Below are 20,808 nucleotides of genomic sequence, written 5' to 3' on the forward strand. Positions count from 1 at the left end.
GTTGCCTTCATTCTTAAATTCTGAATAAGCATCTTACTTTTCTATAAAACATTATAGAAACTCAAAATAATAATCAATGGCTTCTCCAATTCCAAATATTCAACTTAATGGAGACAGCATCTTTTACTTTTACATTTAATGAAAACAGAGGATTTGAACACGTTCTATGCAGACAAGGTTTTACTATAGATTTGCTGTTACCTTATTTTTTTAAGGGGGTGGTGGTAGGGAGATACAGAAGTCAGGCTAGCCCAGTGCTTGGGAGTTACAGCACTCAAGACACCCTGGCCTCTACAGAGCATCACTGAAGCCACTGAAGACTGTCTCTACCAGCCTTTTGTCTTCCAAGACTATAAGATGGCACAGGCCTGAGATATAAGCTTCAGGCCAATGGGTTTTTATGGGCTGTTTAAGAACCAGTACTAAGGATACATTCTTTTATGTTTTTTCTTCTAAAAATGTGACACAAAAGAATAATTTACACCAACCGCTTTTTATTATCGAGTTTCAGAAACCTTTCACAAGATGGTAAAAAAAAAAAAAGAAAAAGAAAAAAGAAAAAAAAACAAAACCAAAAACAAAAAAACTTTACAACCACAGCTAATGTAATTTTTTCCATTGTTCCCAGTCAGCTCCAAACCCATTGTGTGCAAAGCCCATTTTTTTCCATGCATCTAAATGATAGATACAGGCTATGAAATTCTTTATTCTATTTGTAGCAGCTTATGCAGGTGCAGCCAAACACAAAGCTTCAGGACAAATTGTACAAACTTTACAATGTGGGATTTAAATTTAAAATATGAAACATAAAAATCTACACAAAACTGATAAAAATCAAGCACAGATACCAGGATTGAAACTTATAATAATCCATGTGTGAAAGGGAGTCTTTTCCTTTCAAGTGCTTTATTCTGCTATGGAACAGTCGAAATGAAGATGTAAAGCTTTGTGGTTAGTTTAAATTATACACTCTGTAGATACTATACCAATTTTAAAAGTTATACATAGACCAACAGATGTCCCTCAGTTCATCTGGATTGATAAGACACTCCAGCTGGATTGCTGAGAACAAATCAGGCAAATGTGGAAAGAAAATCCACCTGTGCAATTTGTTTGCAGAGTTTACTGATGGGCACACTGCACTCCAGGTCCATGATGGCTGCTGCTTTCTTCATCAGAGCTATCATTATAGGCTTCACGCCTCTGACCACCTCCTGAGCCTCGAGTGCTATCAAATTCCTGAAGCTCTACCTCCTCTGTTTCTCCAATTATGTTAGGAACTTCCGGTCTAGATGGCAGAAGATCTTCTAGTTCCTTTATTAAAACAAACAAAAACCAGGTTGGTTGTAATATTTTCATCAACTTTCCTTTTGATACATAGAATCCAGTGTCTGTTTAAGAGTTTAAAAAGGGGCTGGGTGTGGTGGTTCATGCTTATAATCCCACCCAGCACTTTGGAAGGCTGAGGCGGGCGGATAATGAAGTCAGGAGATGAGACCAGCCTGGACAACATGGTGAAGCCTTGTCTCTACTAAAAATACAAAAAATTAGCCAGGCATGGTGGTGGGTCGGAAGGCTGAGGCAGGAGAATCGCTTGAACCCGGGAGGTGGAAGTTGCAGTAAGCTGAGATTGTGCCACTGCACTCCAGCCTGGGTGACAGACCAAGACTCCATCTCAAAAAAAAAAAGTTAAAAAAAGGAATGTGGACTGGACTTTGAACTCTAAGTAAAAGATCATAAACTCATCACTCACAGGCCAAATTCAGCAGACATCTTTTGTGCAACCCATCTATTGCTTTAAGAACCAAAAAAAAACGTCATTATCTGCCAATACTTAAACATTAGAAAGTTTCTACAGGAGACACACCTTCCTGCATCTGGCATGGACACCAGCTGACGAGAAAGGGGTAGTGGTCCTGCCCTCTGCAGATGAGGAATCTGTTCTCTCCAGGGAGTGCTACTCCTCGCCACCACCCACACCAGGTCTACTTTACTCCTCTACAATTCCCTGCTTGGCCCCATCAACATTTACACCAGCAATACCCCATTTCCTAACAACTAGGAAAGCCTACCAATCACACAAATATACTTTAAAATTGACAGTAACATGACTATTAAGAAACTTGAAGTCGGCTGGGTGCAGTGGCTCACGACTGCAATCCCAGAACTTCGGGAGGCAGGAGGATTGCTTGAGACCAGTCTGGACAACATAGCAAGACTCCATCTCTATAAAAAGTTTTAAAAAGCATTAGCCGGGTGTGGTGGTGCACACCCGTAGCAAGCCATGATCATGTCACTGCACGCCAGCCTGGGCAACAGAGCGAGACTCTCTTAAAAAGAAAGAAACTTGGCTGGGTGCAGTGGCTCATGCCTGTAATCCCAGCACTTTGGGAGGCCGAGGCAGGTGGATCACGAGGTCAGGAGATCGAGACCATCAATCTAACATGGCTAACATGGTGAAACCCTGTCTCTAACTAAAAATACAAAAACAAAATTAGCAGGGCGTGGTGGCGGGTGCCTGTAGTCCCAGCTACTTGGGAGGTTGAGGCAGGAGTATGGCATGAACCCAGGAGGTGGAGCTTGCAGTGAGCTGAGATCGTGCCACTGCACTCAAGCCTGGGTGACAGAGTAAGACTCCGTCTCAAAATAAAACAAAAAAAACCCACAAACAAACAAACAACAACAACAAACTTACCAGGCATCGTGGCTCATGCCTGTAATCCCAGCTACTTGGGTGGCTAAGGCATGAGAATCACTTGAACCTGGGAGGCGGGGGGTACAAAGCCGAGACTGCACCACTGCACTCCAGCTTGGGTGACACAGTGAGACTGTGTCTCAAAAAAATTTTTTTTAATTAGCCAGGCATGGCAACACACACCTGTAGTCCCAGCTCCTTGGGGGCTGAGGTGAGAGGATCGCTTGAGCCCAGGAGGTCAAGGCTGCAGTGAGCCACGATCACACCACTGCACCCCAGCCTGGGTGACAGAGACCCTGTCTAAAAAACCAAAAACCAAACTCCAAACTTGGAAGTCAACTGTTGTTTAATTTAAAGAACACTTACAGAAAGCTTGTCTGGGTTGATCCAGTTGTTTTCAGGAAACTGCACATCAAACTTTATGTAAAGATCACCTTTTTCAAAGGGATTACGATACTGCGGCATCCCTTCACCTCGAACTACACGAACACATCCTATTATTTAAAAGGAAATGATTAATAATTTTACCCAAAAGAGGTGTTCAATTTTTTTAGAGTTATGCAGTATAAAAAAATTACAAATTGTAAAAATACTTGAAAACCAGAATCAGACAAAATCAAGATTTACCTGGTTCAATTACTTTGCCAGGGGGGTATTTCACCACAATCTGACGTCCATCAAGGTGCTTAAATGTGAACTGAAATCCACATAGAGCTTCAACAAGTCCTATTTTATATGTCATGTGCAAATCATTCCCATCTCTCTGAAATACCTATAAATAAAGCACAAAATAAATACATTTTCTTAAAAATTATGGAGGTACACCCTGCAGCATTATGTTCCTTGACTTAATTTCAAAACCTTATTTCTACCACTCACTGCAAATCCAAAGTGCCACTGTCCCTAGTGCCCTAAACCGCATTAGGAAAGCTAGCTATTCCCAAGTAGTATGTGAGAAACTTCCATACTCACATGGTGTATTGGAACTGGTAAACAATGGCATATATAAGAGCAACAGAACTGAGGCCCTCAAAACAGTGCCAGGTATATTCTGCAATTATTGCCCACTTTCAGACTCTGCCTCTGGTGAAAAAGGTACAGAATGCCCAGAGGGCTCCTATAGAACAGGCTCATCCTGGAGTGCTCCCCAAACATGATCGTAACAGGGAAGGGGGGAGAGTCCAAGATCAACATAAAACCCAACATCAACCAGTAACACCCAGCCAGCAAAGTCAAGTGGCTCAATTCCGTGCTTCACACACATACCAACAAGTCTCACATCTCACTAAAATGCAAAACTGGCTCATTCAATATTACACTATAAGCCTATGGACTAGGTAATGCAAAAGGTATTGAGAATAAGCACAAAGAATGTTTCTGAGCCTTCAATGTGTTGGAAAAATACATCCAACTTCACACGCCCAACCTGCAATTTTTGCTTAGATTTTACAATGGTCACTCTTCTTGTAAAGAACAATCCTGGCCGGTTCACTTATAGAAAATCTGGTAGACAGGTTCTTTTCCTATGTTACTCTCCTAAATTTACCCATTAAACAAAGTTAAACCATTACCTTAACCAATGATTCTCTAAGTGTGGTTCTGAACCAGCAGCTTCAGGAAACTTGTTAGGAACACATATTCTTGGGCCCCACTTCCATTCCTGCCAGAAACAAGGCAGGCAAGATCCAGCATCTGTAGTCCTAACAAGCCTCCAGGCAATTCTTGTGTGTGTGCTAAAGTTTGAGATCCAAGAAGGTATGTTATCTATGCACATATATTCAAGTGTTCCTCACAACGGGACCAATAGTTTCTTTAATGCAGGATTTTTCAACGCATTAAAAATGCTAAGTAGGCCAGGTGCAGTGGCTCACACCTGTAATCCCAGCACTTTGGGAGGCCAAGGCAGGCGGATCACAAGGTCAGGAGTTCAAGACCAGCCTGGCCAATATGGTGAAACCCCATCTCTACTAAAAATACAAAAATTAGCCAGGTGTGGTGGCACGCGCCTGTAGTCCCAGCTACTTAGGAGGCTGCGGCAGGAGAATCACTTGAACCTGGGAGGCGGAGGCTGCAGTGAACCAAGATCACGCCACTGCACTCCAGCCTGGGCGACACAGCGAGACTCCATCTCAATAAGAAAAAAATAAAAAAATTTAAAAAAGCTGAATATGGGGTCAGAGCTTTGGGAGGCCAGTTCAAAACAGCAACATAGGGAGACAAAAAATTAAAACATAAAATAGGCTAGTTGAGGCAGGACGATCCCTTGAGCCCAGGATTTGGAGCCTGCAGGGGCAGTCCCTCCTCATTAATGATCCAGCCACTGCACTCCAGCCTGGGTGACAGAAAGACATCCTGTCTCTTAAACATAATAATAATAAATTTAAAATAAATGCTAAGTATACTGTAAAATGCCAGTGTTCTAAGAACCATCTTACCAAATATCCTTTGTTAAAGTCATACTATTTTAGGATGCATGCAGTGGCTCATGCCTATAATCCCAGCACTTTGGGAGGCTGAGGCAGGTGGATCACCTGAGATCCTGGTCAACATGGCGAAATTCTGTCTCTACTAAAAATACAAAAACTAGCTGGGTGTGGTGGCATGAGCCTGTAGTCCCAGCTACTTGGGAGGCTGAGGCAGGAGAATCACTTGAACCCGGGAGGTGGAGGCTGCAGTGAACAGAGATCGCGCCACTGCACTCCAGCCTGGGTGACAGAGTGAGACTCCATTTCAAAAAAAATAAAAATAAAAAGTGGGGCAGGGCACGGTGGCTCACACCTACAATCCTAGCACTTGGGAGGCCGAGGTAGCCAGATCACTTGAGGTCAGGAGTTTGAGACCAGCCTGGGCAACATGGTGAAACCCCATCTCTACTAAAAATACAATTGCGCCACTGCACTCCAGTCTGGGCGACAGGGCAAGACTGTCTCAAAAAAAAAAAAAAAAAAAAAGAAAAGGGAACAGGAAGAGATACACATCATGTTCTTGTACAGGAGAGTTCAACTGTAAGTGATTTCAATAAAAAATGATTATGATTATCAGGATGGTTGTTGCAGCGGAGGGGGGAAGCTAAACAATTTGATGTTAAAAGTTTAAACAGAACAAACAAGCAAGAATGCCAGAGAGTTTCTGAAAAACAAGATTAATGAGGAGGGACCACCAAGTACTAGACCAGAAAACACTTAAAAGTCATAATTTCTGAATAACAAAAGTACAGGTTATAGAGGCGTGACTAACATCACCAGGTTCTGTGGTTTGATGCTGTACAAGTGCACTATGGTAACCAGACCACTGAGACACACAAACAGGCACACTGACAAGTGACATGGCAAGATGATGACTATAGATGATACAGCACTCCCAAGAAGGAATGAGACAAACTTCCATTCTAACCTTTACCATCTTCTATTTTCTACTTTAGACAACTAGCTACATCTGCCTTCTGTTGAAAATTCCATGCCAATTCCACTGCTGCCAACAATTTTCAGAGATGAGTTACTTCCCAACACCTCCCCACAGGCCCCAAAAAAGAAGCTTATTCATAATCTCATTTGACTCTTTAATATCCAAAAAGTCCAGGGAAGCCAAAGCTAGTAAACGGGGCCCAGACCTTAAGTCCTTTGCCTCCAAATCCAATGATCTACTTTTAAAAACCCAATTTAATTATGCAGCAACATTAAAAACTAAACTTAGGGATAAAAAAGGTTTTACCATCAGTTTGACATGCCTCGAACCAAAAAAAAGTCATCCTTCCTCTGCAAATAAGCATTCCTTCTTCACTTCCTATCATGCTGCTGCACTGCCAGACATCATTTGACAATGAACCCCAAACGACTCCAAGGATTCTATCAATGAAAATGCCCAGGCACTGTCTGTACCATTTTACAACACAGTCTAACCTCCAAGCAGAATTTCCAATTATTTAGCTGTCTTGCTAGCTTTCTCCCTCATATTCCTGGTATGGTGGTGTGCACAGCAGCAAGACTGAATGAACAAGGAAGTAGCTAAAATGTTAACAAATAGCAAATCTTGTAAATATTTCATCCTACAAGACCCAAAGGCAGAATTCTAAAAACTACTCTTACTTTTTGACAACCGAGGAGACGTTTGCTATTTGTAGGGTTGGCAATTTCCACAAAAAGCCAAAATACATAATTTGTAGCTTTGCTGAGACATGAAAGCTGACTAACATGCCCTGATTGTCCAGGAGATCAAGTCTGACCTTGTGAGGGATTATAACCAAATTCCTAAAACCTGCATCTCAATATGGCTTTGTTGTTCTCTATTGGATTCTTAAAGTGATTTTTAAAATTTACTCTATTTGAAGAAATGACCACCACAGAAGGACGATCTCCTTCTTTATCAAATATAACCTTTAAATTATAAATGGATAATCAGCTTGCCCACCTTTTTAGAATTAAAAAGAATAACCTTTCACTGAACATAATACAAATTTACCATTTCTCCGTGTTCATTGGGCTTATGCATAGGAGAAAATTTTAGGGCAAACTAAAAAGGTGGTTAACCTGTGATGTAATGATTTTCAGAGGAACACATGAGTAAATGTGATCAAGTACAAAGCTAGAGTCCTATCAAGTGCTTCTAACATTCAAGAATTTAGGTGATTACTGGAGAGGTTTTTCATGAATAGTTCCAGATATATTCTTTGAGTAGGGTCTACAGTATACAATATGGACATTAAAAATATACAAGTGCAATGTTAAAATCAAAATAACATACACCAGGCTGGGCACTGTGGCTCACACCTGTAATCCCAGCACTTCGGGAGGTCGAGACAAGAGGATCGCTTGAGCTCAGAAGTTCAAGACCAGCCTGGGCAATATGGCAAGACCCTGTCTCTACTAAAAATACAAAAAAAAAAAAAAACCCCAAAAACCAAAAAACAAACAAAAAAATAGATGGGCATGATGGTGCACCAGTTGTCCCAGCTACTTGGGAGGCTGAGATGGGAGGATTGCTTGGGCCCAGGGGCAAAGGTTGCAGTGATCCCAGATCACACCACTGTACTCCAGCCAGGGCGACAGAGCAAGACCATCTCAAAAACAAAAACCCCCCAAAACATACACTAGTGACCACATTCTTCAGAAGCTTCTAAAAAAAATTTTTTTTTTAAAAAAAATCCCAGAACCCTTTCAAGGATAGCTCACTTGGGTACCCAATAAGTAAAAACCAAATCAACAGAGCAGCAGAGTTTCACAGTGAAAATACAGGCTGCCTTAGACCAACTGGTCCAACGCCCAGTGCCCTTATTTTCATAAACAAAGAAACTGAGACAGTAAGATTACCTATGGTTAAAGTGTTAGTCAATGACCAGGCCAGAGGAGAATCGCTTGAACCTGGGAGGTGGAGGCTACAGTGAGCCAAGATCGTGCCACTGCATTCCAGCCTGGGTAACAGAGCAACACTCTGTCACACACACACACAAAAGGCCAAGGCCAGGCGCAGTGGCTCCCGCTTTCAATCCCAGCACTTTGGGAGGCTGAGGCAGGCAGATCACCTGAGGTCGGGAGCTTGAGACCAGCCTGACCAACATGGAGAAAGCCTGTCTCTACTAAAAATAAAAATTAGCCAGGAGTGAAGAAGCATGCCTGTAGTCCCAACTACTCGGGAGGCTGAGGCAGGAGAATCACTTGAACCCGGGAGGCAGAGGTTGTAGTGAGCCGAGATCGCGCCATTGCACTCCAGCCTGGGCAACAAGAGTGAAACTCCAACTGAGGGCGGTGGGGGAAAAAACCAAGCCAGGACTAAAACTGACTCTTACAGTGCTTCTAACTGCACCTGCCTTGTTAGTCTTTCTTACACAAGCCCATCTTAGGAACTCGCCATGATGCCCTTAACTTCACCAGTGTTCAGTGTTGCTCCAGGGACTCTAAACAGATCTAACCTATTTCTCACAAGCAAGAAGTACTTCTGAATAAAACAAAATACAAAAAACTAAAAAAAGGAAAATCACCTCATGTTCTTTCTCCTGTAGCAAAAGAACAATGTCTCCGGGTTCCACTCCTGGGGCCTGGTCTGCTTCCCCAGTGAATGTAATTCTCTGTCCATGTTTCATGCCTTTGTCTACGTGGACTTCAAGAATCTTGACTTCTTTAATCACCTTCTTCCCTTCACATTTTTTACAGCGGTCTTTTTCATTAATTACCTCTCCTGGAAAGAGAAGTCATTGAAACTTTCAGCAAGAGTACTATACTGTACTCTTAATACCCTTACTCTTTAAATATGCTTTCTGAACTTCTTTTAATCGCTACCTAAATTTTTATTCAAAGCAGCATTCTAAGGCTAAGCACAGTGGCTCAAGCCTGCAATCCCAGCATTTTGCGAGGTCAGGGTGGTAGGATCACTTGAGCTCAGGATCTGAGACCAGCCTAGCAACACAGTGAGACCCTTGCCTCTACTACAAATAAAAAAAGTTAGCCGACGTGGTAGTGCACACCTGTAATCCTGGCTACTGGGGAGGCTGAGGAGGGAGGACTGCTGGAGTTCGAGGCTGCAGTTAGTTATAATCATGCCACTGCACCCCAGTCTGGGTGACAGTGTGAGGCCATGTCTCAAAACAAAACAAAAAAAAAGCACTATTCTGAATAACAAAAACTTACATCTTACTACTGCAGACTGCCTGAAGGACTCAGCTTCCCACTATTTCAGCATGTAATGTATCCATACCATGTTTAGGGCAACACAGCTTTTCTCTTATAATTATGGTATTAAAAAGCAAAACCGTGATTATACACATTATAGTGTGAAAAAACTGCGTCACTTTCTAATGGCTAATTACCAGCACATTTGAAGGCTTAGAAAGATGTGTATAACTGATTATTTAGGGACTGTTTCTGTAACAGTACTTTTGCAAAGTATGTTCTGCAAAACACGTTCTTCAAAATGGTAATGGTGGCCGGGCATGGTGGCTCACACCTGTAATCCCAGCCCTTTGGGAGGCGAAGGCGGGAGGATCACCTGAGGTCAGGAGTTTGAGACCAGCCTGGCCAACATGGCAAAACCCCGTCTCCACTGAAAATACAAAAATCAGCCGGGCGTGGTGGCAGGCGCCTGTAATCCCAGCTACTCAAGAGGCTGAGGCAGCAGAATCACTTGAACCAGGGAGGCAGAGGATTCGGTGAGCTGAGATCACACAACTGCACTCTAGCCTGGGCAACAGAGCAAGACTCCATCTCACAAAAAAAAAAAAAAAAAAAAGAAAAAAAGAAAAAAGAAAAATGTAATGGTACATGAGAAAGATTTCAGTTAACTTTGGTTTCTTGATAGTGGGAGTTAGCCATTATAATAAAATAAAAGCAGGCCAAGAGTGGTGGCTAACACCTGTAATCCCAGCACTTTGGGAGGCTGGGGCAGGAGAATTACTTGAACCCAGGAGTTCGAGACCAGCCTGGGCAACGTGGCAAAACCCCATCTCTACAAGAAATACAAAAATTAGCTGGGCGTGGTGGCAAGCACCTGTGGTCTCAGCTAATTGTGGGGCGAGGGGCTGAGGTGGAAGGATTGCTTCAGCGTGGGCGGTGGAGGCTGCGGTGAGCCAAGAGTGTGCCACTGCACTCCAGCCCAGGCGACAGCAAGACCCTATCTCCAAAAATAATAATAATTTTAAAAAATAAAGTAAAATGCCAAGACTCTCCAGGAAGGAAATATCATATGTAACTTCTCATAATTATCTCATCACTTCCAATAGCAATTTGGAAAAGGATGCTATTGAACTATACTGTCAAATATGGTAGCCACTATCAACCTGTAGCTACTTGTTTATGTTTAAATTAATTCAAATTTAAAACAGTTCCCCAGTCACACTAGCCACATGCGAAATATGCAGTAGTCACAGGTGATTAATGGCTACTGTACTGGACACTGCAGATACAGAACATTTCCATCATCACAGAAAAAAATTCTATTGGATAGCACTGCTCTAGAATGGCAGGGGTGGGAGGAGCTATGTGTTTTTATAATTAAAATTTTAATCAGAACACAGCCATATCCATGTGTCTGTGGCCATAAAAGCACTAAAAGGTCAGAGATGAGTAGTTGTGACAAAAACTATTTGGCCCACAAAGACTAAATTATTTACTTCTGTAAGGACAGCTTCAATCTCAAGATCAATTCTGAAAAGCTAACTAAAGGTTACAGTGAAATCTTCCACTTATCAGAATAACTAAACAATTACTTGTTTAGTTATTTATTATTTGATTATTTGTCCCTTTGTAGTTTAAAAGGTTCTATGTGATAAAGGAGATAGTCCTCCTATGGTGGTCATTCCTACAGAGAGAGTAAATAAAAGGTTATATTTGATAAAGAAGGAAATAGCAAAGGGACAAATAATCACCTTGCTCCTCTTTTCGGAATTAAAAAGAGTCACCTTTCACTAACACAATACAAATCTACTGTTTCTCTATGTTCACTGGGCTTAGGCATAATGGAGTAATTACTTTCACACTTTTTCTTTATTTTTTGCAACAGGGTCTTGTTCTGTCACCCTGGCTGGAGTGCACTGGTATGATCACGGCTCACTGCTCCCTCGAACTCCTGGGCTCAAGCAATCCTCCCGCCTCAGCCTCCCACGCAGCTGGGACCACAGACATGCCCTGAGCCCCTCATTACATATTTTTCCACACTTTTTTTCCCTATAGTAATGAGGTCTCCCTATATTGCCCAAGCTGGCCTCAAACTCCTGGGCTCGAGCAATCCACCTCTGTCTCCCAAAGTGCTGGAATGATAGGAATGAGCTAACGCATCCGGCCTCCTTTTTCTTTAATAAGATGTATACAAATACCCTTTGAAATAAAAAATTGTAAACCTCTCCAATATCTGCATTCTCAATCCATTCCAACATAAAAGCAGAGAAGTACTGGCACACATACCTTCTCCATTACAATCAGAGCACACAGACTGCATCTGTTGTACCATCCCTGGAGCCAGCTGTCTGATCATGATGCGCACACCGCGACCTCGACAAGCACTACACTTTTGGACAGCTCCAGACTTTCCGCCTTGGCTAAAGCAAGCACAAGTTATGCATTAGGTTTTTGTCCACAAACCACTCCAATAAGCTATGACACACAGAAATTGTGCTTTTACCTTCATCTTCAACCCCAATAACTTGTATTTAAATTGACTTCCAGAAGTATCAGAAAACGTTCTGCTAAGATTTATTTATTTATTTATTGAGATGGAGTCTCGCTCTGTCACCCAGGCTGGAGTGCAGTGGCGCAATCTTGGTTCACTGCAACCTTCACCTCTCGGGTTCAAGCGATTCTCCTACCTCAGGTGATCCACCCGCCTCGGCCTCCCAAAGTGCTGGGATTTCAGGTGTGAGCCACTGCACCCAGCCATAAGTTTTAACTTATAACAATTTTTACGTGGTATAGACATTCAGTGTGATACTTAAAAGAACAGACAAAATGTACCCAATAAACCAGAGGACACACTTACCCACTGCATGCACTACAGAGCACATTCTTGCTAAGTTGTAGTTTGGTTGTCTTGCCATTATACAGATCTTCTAAAGATACTCTGGAAAGAAAAGAATCGGCTTCAATCAAATTTTGCCACATTTTCTCAAATACAAGATATAAGTAACAGCTGATACAACAAATTCGTTATCAACTTTTAAAACAGAATTCAAAAACACCTCATCATCTCACATTAAATCAATTAAACTGAGGCTTATTTTATGGCTCAAATTAACAGAAATATTTTATGACTACAGACAGTATATATATGATACCCAAAGCCAGAGCCTATAGCATCAGGCCAACAATTTGCTGTGGTGGAATTTCTGATGAAGCTGATGACTTTGCAAACTCAAATATCACAACCTTCTGTTCTGAGGCATAAGCCCTCCACCTAACTCCTAATAAAAACCCTTCAGAAGAGGTACAATTATTATTCCCATTTTATGTGATAAAACTGAGGCACATAACAGTCAAGTAACTTGCCCAAGATCACATAGGTGTCTGGCTCCAGAGTCCCTGTTTCCTCCATGGACAATTTAGAAAGGCTACAAAGTTATATTTCGGCTTAAGGGAGTCACTTAGATGGCATATGTCTTAAAAAAAATAAAAGTGGCCCTACCTATAGTATGACAGAAAGGAGGGATAGAATAGTTTTTCATGCCAGGTGCAGTGGCTCATGCCTATAATCCCAGCACTTTGGGAGACTGAGGAGGGAGGATTGCTTGAGCCCAGAGTTCAAGACCAGCCTGAGCAACTTAGAGAGACCTCATCTTTACCAAAAAATAAAAAATAATTAGCCAGGTGTAGTGGCCATGTCTGAAGTCCCAGCTACCCAGGAGGCTGAGGCAGGGGAATTGCTTAAGCCCTGGAGATTGAGGCTGCAGTGAGCTGAGATAGTACCACTGCACTCCAGCCTGGGGGACAGAGTGAGACAAGTACTTATGTGTGGAGTTTTCTACTTGTGGCATCATGATGGTGCTCAAAAAGTTTCATATTTTGGAGCATTTCAGATTTCAGATTAGGAATGGTCATCCCGTAATGATCTGCTTTAAAATCCTGGGAGTTAGAGGAACAAAAAAATAGTTTAAAGTATTTTACAAAGCACCTATACTATTTTGTGATATTCAAACTTTCTTAAAATTGTTATTCTCAGAAACTTAAAACTGTTGTAGGCAGGATAAGAATACCACACGTATGGACAGAACATTACCAACAACACTGTCAAATAATGACCTATCAACAGCTGAGCTTTAGATCAAAACGCTTGTTGCATCTTGTATACTCTGCATAACAAATCATTTAAAGAAAATCGGCTTTCTTCCCCTACATATTAAATTACAATTGGTATGCACAACCAGTATCCTAAGCCAGAAAAAAATACACATCTCAACAAAGAAGGCCAAGGAAGGAAAAATGCAGGTAATGGTTTGGCAAGGCTGGCACTCTCCACTAGTGGGGCCTAAACTGGCACAATCCCTCTGCAAGGCAATTTAGTTGTATGTATCAGCCTCAAAACACTCATGCCTGCCTGGGAATCTCTGCCAAGGAGAAACAAAGCTCTACATAAAGATACTCATAGCAGCAGTATCTATTACAGAGAAAAAACCTGGGAATACCCTATATAAAAGGTAAATAAATCATAGAATGCAGTATTATAAACATAGTATTTGTAATAACAGGAAAACCTGAAATGTTAAAACAGCAGAAAACTTTCACTATATAGCATAACTTTTTTTTAAACATGAAGAACTATAAAGTACAGACAGCACTCTTTTGACCCTATTTTCTTTTTAGACCATTTCTAAATTAAAGAAAAATATAAACGAATTAACCTGCACTGCACAAATATTACCATTGGAATGGTATCCAAATGTTAATTTCTGAGGGTAAATTCTTTTAAAAAACAAATTTAAGGATTCAATGAGACTCAAGTTAACAGATAACATGACTTCCTCTAATTTATTCAAGTGTATAAACTAGGATATTATGAAATATTTTAAATAAGTACCTGAACTTCGGCCACTGACATTTGCTAATAAAATCATTTATTAGTCCATGAAAAAAAGAATGGGAAAAAAGACCTCCCAGATTTTGCAAAGTGAAACAGCTATTTTCATACTGGAGAGGGCTTGTGGATTCACAGTCTAAGACCAAGGTCAGGCACCATTCATGTGTTGGCAGGTTAAGGTCAGGCTGGAAGCCAGCAAGCTCCATGGAAACCAACTTGAGGATCAAGTAATGAGTGACTCTAACATGTACACAAAGTAGGCAGACAGTCACTCATTTTTAGTTTTTAAATAAAAGGTAACTTGGAAGATTCATATACTTCAAAGAAAATAGGCTGGGCGCAGTGGCTTATGCCTGTAATCCCAGCACTTTGGGAGGATGAGGCAGGAAGATCACTTGAGTTCAAGACCAGCTTGGCCAACATGGCGAAACCCTGTCTCTACTAAAAAATACAAAAATTAGCCGGGCATGGTGGCGGGTGCCTGTAATCCCAGCTACTTGGGAGGCTGAGGCAGGAGAATGTCTTGAACCTGAGAGGAGGCGGATGCAGTGAGCCTAGATGGTGCCACTGCACTCCAACCCGGGCGACAGAGTGAGACTCCATTTCAAAAATAAATAAATAAATAAATAAAAAGGTCGGGCACAGTGGCTCACGCCTATAATCCCAGCACTTTGGGAGGCCGAGGCAGGCAGATCACCTGAGGTTGGGAGTTCGAGACCAGCATGACCAACATGGAGAAACCCCATCTCTTCTAAAAATACAAAATTAGCCGGGCGTGGTGGCATATGCCTGTAATCCCAGCTACTCGGGAGGCTGAGGCAGGAGAATCGCTTGAACCCAGGAGGCAGAGGTTGTAGTGAGCTGAGATTGTGCCACTGCACTCCAACCTGGACAACAAGAGTGAAACTCGGTCTCAAAAAAAAAAAAAAAAAGAGAGAGAGAGAGAGAAAATGATCTTCACAGTTGAAATTTTAAGTCCTATAATAACAAGCTGCCTCAGAACCATATAAAATCACCTTCCTCTCATTACAAATATCGACTGTCCTTTTAAGAGCTACAGCGAAATAGAAACGTTCAGATAATCAAATTCAATTTAGTCACCAAAAGAAGACAAGGCAAATGGAAGTTTTTCTAATGAAGGACAGAACATTCTATGAGTTTTTTTTCATCTACTGAGTCATTATCCCACTTGACAAAAAGTACTTAATTTTTTAAAACAACAAAACAAGATATTCACTTGAGTGGATGCATCATGTCCTCTCCTCTTCTTCTGCCATTTCGACTTCTACTCTGATTGCCCATGAAGCCGAACAATCCCCCACCAAAAATGTGAGAGAAAATATCATCCATGCCACCACCTCCGCCGCTGCCTTCCCGAAGACCTTGCTCTCCGTATCTGTCATATAACTCACGCTTCTCAGGATTTGATAGTACTTCATATGCAAAACTTATTTCTTTAAACTATAAAGAAAAGGTAAAAATAAAAATAATTGCATTTTCAAGTAGAAGAGTGGGGAGAAGCTACAGGAATCCAGAATCCATTTAATTCTAAAAAAAAAAAAGGGACAAGTTACCTTTGACTTGATTCTGGTTCTATTTACCACCCACCACTCCTCAGAATGGTAGTACTCTTATTCTAAAACTAAAATACTCTTGACATTATGAAAATGTGGCTGTGTGGGCATAGCTGGATTTTTTTCCTGCAACATTCCTTTTTTTCAAGGAGGGCAATTTAAGTTAAAGCTAAAACCCCCGGAATAAAAAAGGTGCAAATAACTTACTTTGTCTCCTGCATTTGGATTCTTATCAGGATGATATTCCTTGGCTAACTTTCTGTATGCCTTTGAAAATGGATAAAAACAAAAAAGGTTATAACTAAACACCAGTTTAAAGTTTTGTAATAACTTAATATCCACTTTTCTGAGAAGTAATGTTCTAGAGTTATAACCTTTCAAAAATATTTTCTATTCGTAGGGATTCTTTGGCACTTTCTCGCGATACTGTTTACTAATGTAATATAACCAAATAGACAGCAGCTATACTTTAAAACAGGTTACAGTGACGTGAAAACCAGATAAAACAATGAAGCAATGCCACAGGGAAAAACAAAACGTTCAAACATTATCCATATTTCCCCTATTGTCAAGTGTCTTTGATGGCCAAGTAACCAGACCAAGACGACCCTAATAAATTCGAGATAAATGACTGTTAAGCTTTGCGGACTGCAAAACATTACTATAAATCAAGCTAAAGTCACAATTCCTGCTCCCGATGGCTCATGCCTTCCTTCTAACTGTAACATCATGAAAAAGTAAAGGTGATCCTAGTTAGCGTCTTTTGGTGTTTTATTTGCACGTGGTGGTTAACTGGGGTCGTGGTGGCAACTTCGGTGGTAGAGAAGTTGCACACACTCTCAACGAGGTGTTTGGGTCCTAAAGCACTTAAATCTTCATTCACGGAGGCTCGTGAATTATATAATACAGACTAGCATTTCCGGTAAGGTAACAGGAAGTCCACTGTACTCTTCTCACTGCCTAAGGAGCATTCTCATTTTTCTCGGCTTACAATTCTGGATGCTCTTAGCCTGGTGAGGATGCTGTGGGGCTTAAATGCCTCGTGTGCTTTGAAATCCTGAGATGAAAGATATCGCAGCATTGCAAACAGCAATAATAAGGCCTTCTATTTATGTTTACTGTACACTCAGGCGTTTGGCTGGGACCACGGCTTATTCCTAAGCAGGTACAGGACATTAGCATTACCTGCCCAAAGAACAATGCATCCAAACACAGACCCAGCTACCTCCGGGTCAATGGGCGAGGGAGGAAGAGAGGGAGGAGCTCCCGCAGCCGGCGGCCGCGGAACCCAGGAAACAACCCCATCCGCCCGAGGCGCTCTGTGGGGGCGGCCTCGACCTCCCCGCAGTTCCTCCCCGCGGAGCACCAGACCCAGGGCCGACGGCCGCGGGGCGGACAGCTTCTCTCCCGGGGCCGGGATGCGCTGAGCACCTCGGTCCAACCTGTTTTTCCACGGTGGTGACCTCGACGCGGAGGACCGGGCGAGCTGCTGCCTCCCGGGGGATACCAGCCCCCGGAGCTCGCCCAAGGAGGGAGGAAAGAAGGGCTCCCATCGTGTTTGCGCAGGAGTGAGTTTTATTTGCTGCATCTGCGGGCGGGCGGGGCCGGCGGCCCCAAGGTCAGCCGAGGCCGGAGTGCGCGGCTCGCGGCGAGGCCGGTCCCGCCGCCGCCGCCGCCGACTCCCAGCCCGGGCCAGTCACGGCCGGCGCCGGCTCGCGGGCAGCCCAGTAGCGCGGCCTGGCTGAAGAAGACATCCCTGGCCGCGCAGGCCCCGCGCCCCTCACACCCGCCCGGCCCGCTCCCGGATACCTTCTTCAGCTCGTTCTCGCTGGCGCCGGGCGGGACGCCCAGGATGTCGTACAGCTTCGTGTCAGCCACGTTAGCCATGGCGGCCGGCCGGGCAGTGCTCGGGGAGAAGGTGGCGAAGCAGACAGAGCGGAGTCGGGCCCACAAGCGGCGGCGGCGGCGGCACAGGCCGAGGGAGACAGCGAGGGGGAAGCGGGGGCGGGGCTGAACTTTGACCCAGCGCACGGTGCGCCGTGACGTCGCTGTGCGGAGCCCGCCCCCGAGCGCCCGAGGCGCGGCCACTGGGGTCGAAGAATTGAAGAGTGGGCCGGGTGCTCTGTTTTCCTCCAGGTCCGGGCGGCTGGGCAGGGCCAACGTAGGAAATGAACTCTGCACGGCGCACCCCAGGAATTCAGCTTCCTCTCAAAAGCCATGGTTGCGAGGTCGCGTGTTTAACCTCGCACTGGCTGCTGAGGGAATTAACAGGCCTGCGCAGCAGCGTCGTTAGCTTCGAAAGAAAATGGGCCCCGGCTCCCGCAGGAGGCCCGCCTGGCGCGCAGAGGTCGTTATTAGAATCCGGGACGTCGGTGGACCCTCTGGGTCTGGCTCCCTCGGTGCTTACGATGTAAAAAACTGGGGGGCGTGTGTGGGTGTATGTTGTGTTTTATATTATGAGAATTCTGAAACATTCAGCAAAAGCAGTATATTACTCCCCATAGTGCAGTTAGCTACATTTTACCTGTTTCATTCGCTCCACCATACATTTCTAGTGTTTTAAGGGAAACCGTTTCATTCATAAATACCCTAAGTGTATATATTTAATATCTAAGAGACAACTTTTAAAGGCATAACGATGTAATCTCATCTAATGAAATTAACAATTCCTTAATCTAATTCCCAGTCCATATTTAGGTTTTTCAGATGATCTCATGTCCTTTTACAATTGGTTTGTGGCATCCGGGTCCAAACCAAGGTCCACATGTTGCATCTGGACCACGTGTCTCTTACTTGATAGCTTTAAAATTAGCTAACACCAGAGGTTTAGATGGTGTAAGGCAAGTCTGGCCACCAGGTGACTTGATTTACATTCCTTTTAGTTTCGCTCAGAAAGTATGCTGTGCATCTACCAAGTGCTATGATGTACAGAGGCCTGGTCCGGGGAGAGGAGTGTTACAAAAGTGCCTGCCTTCAACCCATTTACGGTTTATGGAGACAGAAAAGTAAAGTTTTCTGATCCCTTGGAACCTGAACTGATAGCAAAGACTTCAGCATAAGCATCTCACTCAGGATAATGTTTCTTCCTTGGCGTTCCCTTTGACCTACTTGTGGAGGGCCTGAATGCCATGACAAGGACTCTGAAATTTAGCTTGAAAACCCTAAGAGTAATCAGTGATAAGTCATTAATAGTCCTTAAGCCCTTTTCCTCAAATCCCATCTGAAATCCTGCTCCCTCTGTGAAGTCTTACTTTACTGGACACTGGTGAACACTGCTATCTCATTCGAGTTCCCACCACCCTTCATTTGTACCTTTTGTGGTAGAAAAAATGTGGTAGGATCTCGAACTCTTTTTTTTTTTTCTTGAAACAGCGTCTCCTTCTGTCGCTCAGGCTGGAGTGCAGTGGCGCCATCTCAGCTCACTGCAACCTCCACCTGGCTTCAAGTGATTCTCCCACCTCAGCCTCTCGAGTAGCTGGGATTACAGGCGCCCACCACCATGCCCGGCTAATTTTTGTATTTTTAGTAGAGGTGGAGCTTCACCATGTTGACCAGGCTGGTCTCGAACTCCTGATCTCAAATCATCCACCCACCTTGGCCTCCCAAAGTGCTGGGATTGCAGGCCTGAGCCACTGCCACTGCCAACCGCCATTGCCGTGTAAATGCTGACGTCATCCTCATGCACGGCTGTAAAATCCAATTCTCTACTTTTCACATTTTGAGATGTTCATAAGAGACGGTGTAAAGTTATGGCGAGGTTAGACTGTGTGGGTTGGTAGTCTGACTCTGCCATTTAGGAACAATGTGACCTTCAGCAAGTTACTTAACTTTTCTGAGGTTGTTTCCTCAGGTGTAAGATGGAGCTTGTTATTTTTTATATCATTGGTTTAAAAGAGTTATACATTTCTATTACTTAGGGCTGGGCGCAGTGGCCTGTAATCCCAGAACTTTGGGAGGCTGAGGCGGGAGTCCTAATCACTTGAGGTCAGGAGTTCGAGACCAGCCTGGTCAACATGGCAAGACCCCGTCTCTATTAAAAACACAAAAATTAGCTGGGGGTGGTTGCGCACGCCTGTAGTCCCAGCTACTCGGGAGGCTGAGGTGGGAGAATCCCTTGAGCCCAGGAGGTGGGGGTTGCAGTGAGCCAAGATCACACCACTGCACTCCAGCCTGGGTGACAGAGTGAGACCCTGTCTCAAAATAATAATAAATAATTAAAATTTAAAAAATTACTTAGAAGCTAAAAGAAATTAAGTATTAACTATTGTTTTTGGCCCATATGCTTACGTTGTCTTTACTCATTTAAATTTCTGGCTTTTCTACTGGGATTCCCTGACTTCCTCCATTACCTATGGGGAATGCCCCTCCGTCCCTTTTCATGACCTCATCTTCCCAGATCTCCTTGCTTGTCAGTTATCATTTTCTCTCGTCTCATTTCTCTGTTAGTTCCTGCTCCACCTAAGAATATGAACTGAAAATCTGTCTTTATTGCAACCTTCATATTAATTTATCTTATTTCTTTCATATTGTTTTATCTTATTTTCCTTCTGCCCATGAACAGTTTAAAAGGGCTGGAGTTTCCTATTTGTTTCAGTTTTACTCAGTTTTTTTTTTGCAAGAGGAAAAAATTCTCTCTTGATGCCATTTTAGCTTCTGATATTGTAATGAAGAGTAGCTGGGTAAATTCCCTCTTTTGTTCTTGTTATTTTATTTTATTTTTTTACCTGACTAGACCAGTAACCACAGTAACTATTTTTGAATTTCATTTTCATTTCTTTGCAATATTTTCTCCATTTCTGAGTATTAATTGTAGTCAGCATAATTTGCTAATTTTATAGCTCGAGTTATTTCAGAAGAACTTTGTGTGCTTAAACTGACACAGGGTCTCCTCCCAAGGATCATAGACTGAGATAAACCTGTGTCAGTGTGAGCACTGTAATGTTCCAGCCACTAACTGTTTTGAGGTAGCATATTTATTTTGGCTTCATGTTTAGCCAATGCTATCAAGGGAAAAGGACCTTTATCTCATTTCATGTCTCAGGCACTGTA

General features: G+C 43.0%; 1 protein-coding gene across 1 annotated transcript; it reads right to left on the bottom strand.

The window, feature by feature from the left end:
- Positions 1 to 477: 477 nt before the first annotated feature.
- On the bottom strand, positions 478 to 18,224 carry DNAJA2 (DnaJ heat shock protein family (Hsp40) member A2). Its single transcript, XM_528644.8, has 9 exons — positions 17,569 to 18,224; positions 15,967 to 16,026; positions 15,423 to 15,646; positions 12,155 to 12,235; positions 11,584 to 11,717; positions 8,670 to 8,866; positions 3,323 to 3,467; positions 3,062 to 3,189; positions 478 to 1,314 (listed from the first exon to the last, which is right to left on the bottom strand). The coding sequence occupies exons 1-9, from the start codon at positions 17,644 to 17,646 to the stop codon at positions 1,123 to 1,125; spliced, it is 1,239 nt and encodes a 412-aa protein (XP_528644.3). The 5' UTR covers positions 17,647 to 18,224; the 3' UTR covers positions 478 to 1,122.
- Positions 18,225 to 20,808: the final 2,584 nt, after the last annotated feature.

The sequence above is a fragment of the Pan troglodytes genome, chromosome 18, assembly GCF_028858775.2.
Source record: "Pan troglodytes isolate AG18354 chromosome 18, NHGRI_mPanTro3-v2.0_pri, whole genome shotgun sequence".
Lineage (NCBI taxonomy): Eukaryota > Metazoa > Chordata > Mammalia > Primates > Hominidae > Pan > Pan troglodytes.